The sequence below is a fragment of the Xenopus tropicalis genome, chromosome 5 (genome assembly GCF_000004195.4).
Source record: "Xenopus tropicalis strain Nigerian chromosome 5, UCB_Xtro_10.0, whole genome shotgun sequence".
In the NCBI taxonomy this organism is placed as follows: domain Eukaryota; kingdom Metazoa; phylum Chordata; class Amphibia; order Anura; family Pipidae; genus Xenopus; species Xenopus tropicalis.
This window is the reverse complement of record NC_030681.2, coordinates 125367931-125374677: the sequence shown is the minus strand read 5'-3', so window position 1 is coordinate 125374677 and position 6747 is coordinate 125367931. Positions and strand designations below refer to the sequence as shown.

Here is a 6747-nt window from a genome sequence, read left to right as displayed (position 1 = left end):
ACGTAAACCAGCAGGGGCTTGTGGGTAATGGGAAGTAGTCACTAGAGACGCTGAGACCCGGTTATGGCTGCTGGCGGAGCGGAGGCGCACTCTGGGGACCCGGAGGAAGATGCTTCACAATTACTGTTTCCCAAAGGTACGTGATAGAGCTCAGGCCTATAGTGTAGCCCCCCCCTTACACCCCCGGATGTTCCTGCACACACTGGCGGGATGCACAGAGCTCCCAGCAGCAGCAGAACACAAACGCCTGCGGAAAGATAAAGCCCAAGTGCTACCGCCATCACACTGGGTCCTCTCTCTCCCCCCTCATTAGCCCATTGCCATTCAGTACCCTGAGTAACCCATAGGCTGCTATACGTTTATCATAGCAGCTGGGACAGAGGGCTTTTTATCCCATGTTTTACTGTACGTGCAAAGATGTTTGCGAGCACTTTGGCTACTGGGGCACCTTTGGGGGCACAGATCTTCCCTGCTAAAGGGCTGTGGTTGCCTTGGGCTGGTACAGAAGCACAAAACATTTCTAGCCTACTTCTTATAAGCTTTTCTTCTTTTTTTTAAAGGTGAATTAAACCCTTTAATTGTTTAACTTGTATGACCCCTGCCACCACCCCAACTGCCAAAAGCCACCTGTTCCCTGCCCCCCCATATGAGTATGGGGGGGGGGGGCATATGAATTTCAAATATCCTTACTGCTAGCACGGGTGGGTCCAGGTGCACATGTCCCAGACCTTCAGCAGAGGGAGTTTACAAGGAACACATTTGCAGGTTGGGACCCAACCAGAAATCTTTACAATCTTATACAAAACAAATTCAAATGCCTTATGCGTTTTGTGTTGCCAAGACACACAATCATAGGCTCAATTGATTAAGTGCCTCTTGGCAACACAAAATGCGTAAGGCATTTGTATTTTGTATTCATAATGTAAAATGTAATTCTACAGACTGTAATAACTTATGGCTTCTGGTTTCAACTAAGTGGTCTTGATTGGTGCCTGCAACTGATCACTAGTGAGGAACATGGCACCCGATGCCAGGAAAAGGTTGGCACTCAGTATGCCTGTCACCTTTGTGCCTGGAACCGGAAGTGACTCGGCCACCGACTCTGCTTTCTTAAAGGAACAGTAACACCAAAAAATAAAAGTGTATAAAAGTAACTAAAATATAATGTGCTGCTGCCCTGCACTGGTAAAAGTTGTGTGTTTACTTCAGAAAGTCTACTATAATTTATATAAATAAGCTGCTATGTAGCCATGGGGGCAGCCATTCAAAGGAGAAAAGGCACAGGCACATAGCAGATAAAACACTATTGTATTCTACAGAATTTATCTGTTATCTGCTATGTAACCTGTGCCTTTTCTCCTTTTTTCCAGCTTGAATGGCTGCCCCCATGGCTACACAGCAGCTTATTATATAAATTATAGTAGTGTTTCTGTAGCAAACACACCAGTTTTACCAGTGCAGGGCAACAGTGCATTATATTTTTATTACTTTAAAGCTCTTTCATTTTTTGGTGTTACTGTTCCTTTAACTCTTCATGCTGTCCCTGTCTTCTGCAGGAATGGGTGTAGGTGTCAGATGGGGCTAATAGGGCAGGTTTGGGTAGATATTACAGTTGTCAAATGTGGGTGCCACTCAACACCAGGAATGGGATGTAGGTGATAAATATTTATTGTTGCTCTGTTTTATTGTGCAGTATTATTTGTGAGTGGGGAAGGGGCGGCAAGGTTTGAAAGAGAAAGTTTTGTATAGAAAAAACAAATAGCTGCTTAAATGTATGCATTGATTGCCTATGGCAGGGAAATCTCTTAAAATATTGGCTGTAATATATTCCGTCCCTATACCAGTTCAGGCCTTTACATGTCGGTTTTGCTTCTTTACATTGTGTAGAGTTTGAGAGTGCTGAGACTCTGCTGAATTCGGAGGTGCACATGCTCCTGGAGCACAGAAAGCAACAGAATGAGAGCGCGGAGGAAGAACAGGAGCTCTCCGAGGTCTTCATGAAAACCCTGAACTACACTGCCAGGTTCAGCCGCTTCAAGAACAGAGAAACCATTGCCAGTGTCAGAAGGTACCTGTCCTATTCCCCACTACATGCAATGTGTGCCTTGAGCTAGCTGCATGGCGAGGGCGCTGTAGTGCTGGCTCTCCTTGTGGCGCCCAGCAATAGGACCATCAGGATAAGATTTTGGGGAGAATTATTATGTTACTGTTTCCCTGCTTGTGGATCTGTAGCAGTGTGACTGGTAGGACCATGTTTTAAAGGAGAATGCAAGTCAAAATGTAAAAAGCATACTGCCCAATAGTCCTCCTATTGTTTAGTAAAAACGCCACACTTTTGGCTCACCTAATCAAATATTTACTCAGTCACACTTACTTCACATTTTCTAGAACAGGCAGCCATCTCTAAAAAGGTATTCTCCCTTCCTTTCCCTCCTTGCTTCATACTGCACATGTGTTTCATTCCCTCCCCCCCTCCCCTCTGCCAGATCCGCTTCTGATTGGCTGGTGGGCATGTGTAGCTCAGAACAGGAGACAGGATCAAGTTACACACATACTCGGAGAATAGGAAGGCTGCCGCTGGCACCTACAGGAAGGGGAGAGAGATTTCAGTGATGTCACTGTAGGCTTCACACCGCTGTAGGCTGCCAGCACCATATCTCAGAGAAGCAAGCAGGGATCTGGGAATTTAGATATGCAGTAAGTACTTAAAAAAATGCCTTTAGACTTCCTTTTAATTTATATTAACCTTTCATTGTCCTTTAAAGGATTATTAAAGGTATTTATAGAGGTTAATACCCCTGGAGAGCCACCCCTCACCTGATATTGTTGCCCCACTTTCCTTACCCCTTCACACTGGCTGGGGGTGCCATCTCATGCTGCTTCTCTTCCAAGTGATTGCTGCCCGGGAATATGCACAGTGAAAGGCTAGCTCCTTTGGCTTCATCTGCACATGTTCCTGGTGCAAGTTTGCTGCAAAGTTGAAGCAGTGCAAGATGGTGCCCACTAACCCCACTGCTTTTTCTGAACAGTTAAGGCACCAAGTGCAGTTGTGCCATTTGGAAGGTGGGTTGGATTTCTCCCCGGGGGCTGCTAACTTGTATATATGATGTCTTCCTTAAAGAAAAACTGTACCCCCAGAATGAATACTTAACAATCAGTAGTGTGGGAGCAAAAGGCAGAACTGTGTCCATTCATTGGCTGATGGGGCCTAACATGTATGTGTGCCTTGGCTTGTTTGTGTGCACTGTGACTCCTATGATCCCGGGAGGCGGCCCTTAATTCTTAAAATGGCTATTTTCTATTTAGGATTACCCAATAGCACATACTACTAAAACCAAATATATTTTGAAGAAAATGGTTTTATTTAGATGAAGCAGGGTCTTACATATAAGATTGTTTATGCAGTCCTGATTTTTATGGTGTAATTTTTTATTTCTAAATTACACTGTTTACATAGCAAATAATTCACTCTACCATTTAAATGTTATTCTTGAACCAACAAATGTATTTTTTAGCTGTAATATTGGTGTGTAGGCGCCATCTCAGTGCATTGTGCCTGAGTCTGAGCTTTCAGAAGGAGCCAGTGCTACACATTAGAACTGCTTTCAGGTAACCTATTGTTTCTCCTACTCCCATGTAACCGGAGGAGTCCCAAGCCGGACTTGGATTTCTTACTATTGAGTGTCTATGAAGATTTTCATTCATCCAGGTCATGGTATATCTAGTATAAATAAATTTAAAGCAACTGGACTTGTTTAGTAATCATTGAAGACGTTTCACTACTCATCCGAGCAGCTTCTTCAGTTCAACTGACTGGTATGGGAAGTCCTCAGCATATATACTCTTCCACTAATCCAATCACAATGGCACTTTGTAACTCTTCAGAAAGGTGACATCTGAAACTCACAGAGGTGTGCTATTCTGATATTTACTGGGAGCTGCTATCTTGCTCCCTTCCCATTATTCTACTGATCGGCTGCTGGGGGGTGGGGTGGGGTAGAAGCTATAACTGCCAGGTTGAACAGGGACAGTCAGGTTTAGGAACTTCAGTTACTTGAAAAAGCAAATGATCAGCATGGCCTATGGGTAACTTAATGTACATTAATATTTTAAAAAATAATTTTTTAGTGTCACTATCACTTTAAGCTAAGGAAGGAGATTGGCCAAATGTTGACCTGCAGAAGGGAGTATGATTAGTCTTGTAAGGCTGGTTTAAAGTTCAAATTGTCATATTTTGTACTGGTTCAGGGAGCAGCAGTAACATTACCTCTCTTGGAATGACCTGTGTAACCTGTGTTCCTCTGTGTCCTTGCAAGCTTGCTGTTACAGAAGAAGCTGCATCGCTTTGAGCTAGCCTGTTTGGCCAATCTGTGCCCAGAGACAGCAGATGAGGCTAAAGCCTTGATCCCAAGGTAAATCAAAAGTACAAATTCACCAGAATATGCTCCTCATATTACTTATTTAAAAAATCCAGTTCCTCTCTGTGTTCTTACACATTCTAGCAGAAATTCTCCTTTAATGCCCCTTTTTATCCCCCACTTTTCTAACTCAGCTCAACTTGTCCTAGAACTCCTTCCATCCCATACAGACGGCAATACTAATCCAATATCTTACCTGCTTTCTCTTCTTGTTTAATCCTCAATGCATTTCATTTCCCATAACGGAACAAGGAAAAGTTGAATCACTGAAGGTGCCAAATTATCCAGACTGTAGCACCTCTTTAAAATAAAAAAAGGACCAGCCTTGGGTACTTGGCCAGTGAGTGCCACTGTCTTTTTACATATTCCATCTGTTCCTTGTGTGGGATCCTGCAAATGCACAGTATGTTAGCGCTTTGTTGTGCATGCTGCCCATGCCTGTACAGGGAATAGCTAAAGAAATATGAAGGCGCAGCTCTCCCCAGCCATTTACCCTTGGCTAGAGGCCCAGATTTACACCTCCCAGTGATTTACAGAAACTGTAAACCTTACAAAAAAAAAAAAATTACACAATTGCTCAAAGTGGACATATTCTTGATGGTATTAGTGTCAGAAAACCAGCAGGTGGCGCTGTTGTTAAAAAAATTCATATTAGTTTAAAAACCGCTTCTAATCTTGGGGGGGAAATGTAAATTGCTTAAGTGCTCTAGGCACAATTTTACTTTTTTTTTTTTTTTGGAAGGTTTACATTTTTTAATCCATCTTGTGTGGTTGGGCATTCCCACCCGGTTTTTATACTTGTTTATTTACTTTTGTAACTCTCTGGTGCTTCCAAGGGTAACTGCATATGGGGCCTTCTTAGTGATTTGTTTGAGCAGCCCAAAACTTATTTGCCAAAATGCTGAACCCATTGCTATTAAAATTGCCTGACCTGCATTGGCACTGTGTTCTCCCTATGGTATTTTGGCTGGGCACTTCACTGGCAATTCTGCTCTTCCCCCAGGTCACTTGTAGTAGAATACTATTCTCCTGTAAGATCAGTTTTATTCTTCCTCGTGAGGTGGAAAAATCCCGCTTTTTTTCCCTGGGGAGAAAACTGTATAGGCAATATTACTGGGCTGTGTAAAAATGTGATGCTCAAAGTGCCTTTAAAGCATCGTGTAAAGTGTTGGCAGTATCATAATGTTATTTCTTTTGGGTAACGCCTTTTTCTTTCTCTCCCTTTAAGTCTGGAAGGGAGGTTTGAGGAAGAGGAGCTGCAACAGATCCTGGATGATATTCAGACCAAGCGAAGCTTCCAGTACTAAAGAGGAAAGTGTCCTCCTCCCTGATAGGCCATTTGTTCTGATGAACTCCTGGAATCCTCGATGATGCCAGTCGCCCCATATCCATTGCCGTCTTTGTACCAGAGACTCTCCTTTTTTTAGGATTATTTGCTCAGTGGCTTTTCACTGCTTTTGATTTTGTGAATCTCTTTTATTGTTAATAAATATTTTGTTTCTAAAATACGTTTTCCGTTTGTTTTACCAACAATTTTCACAAAATGTTAAAACGTGGGCATGGCTATTGTGTACAATCTTTATGAGAATAAGCTGTACCCACAACATTTTTACAGACATTTTTTATGCCAAAATGTCTCCTCCATAACGAAAATGTTAGGCAAAATTAACCTATCGACAATGTTTCCTAAGTCTGTATAAATGTTTTGGCACACAAATGACATTTTCATACACATACTGTGTATATGACACTTTTTAAAATTTGGCACCAATACAACAAATCCATAAAACTATAAGATACCTTTTATGCTCACAACATTTTTATAATTTGGTGACTGACACTTTGAGAAATGTGTACTTACCGACACTTTTGTGAATTCCCCCCACTGAGTCAGAATACATTGAGTGTGAACAGACAGATTAGTCACTGTGATTAATCGCCCCATCTATCTATTGCGGTCTATCCTGACCGCAATAATTTTTGGTCCTAGGGGCCAAGGGATTCAGGGAGATACTGATAAAAATAGTGATTTGAGTACTGAGGTAATAGTAGGCATGTTGGTTGCACTGAAGATGCTCACCTTCCAAACACTTTTTGAGTATTTTGATAATATTGAAGTTTAAAGTTTCAATTTTCAGATCATTAGTGATGTACAGCTCGTCCCGAAACCTGTGGGACCTGAGGCACATCCTTAGTGGGGCAGGTGTGGGTCAAACTCTGCCCTGCACCCACCTAGTGTGCAATGTACTTATGCCCGACTTCCCCTCTGTCCTTCGCTATTTATAGGTTTGCAGTGGCCCCGCCCCTCCACCTTCAGTGACATCACAAA

General features: G+C 42.5%; 1 protein-coding gene across 1 annotated transcript; it reads left to right on the top strand.

The window, feature by feature from the left end:
• Positions 1-50: 50 nt before the first annotated feature.
• On the top strand, positions 51-5924 carry polr2d (polymerase (RNA) II (DNA directed) polypeptide D). Its single transcript, NM_001016248.2, is given in 4 exon segments — positions 51-136; positions 1888-2068; positions 4317-4412; positions 5647-5924. Coding segments are annotated over 4 exon segments (429 nt in total). The 5' UTR covers positions 51-63; the 3' UTR covers positions 5726-5924.
• Positions 5925-6747: the final 823 nt, after the last annotated feature.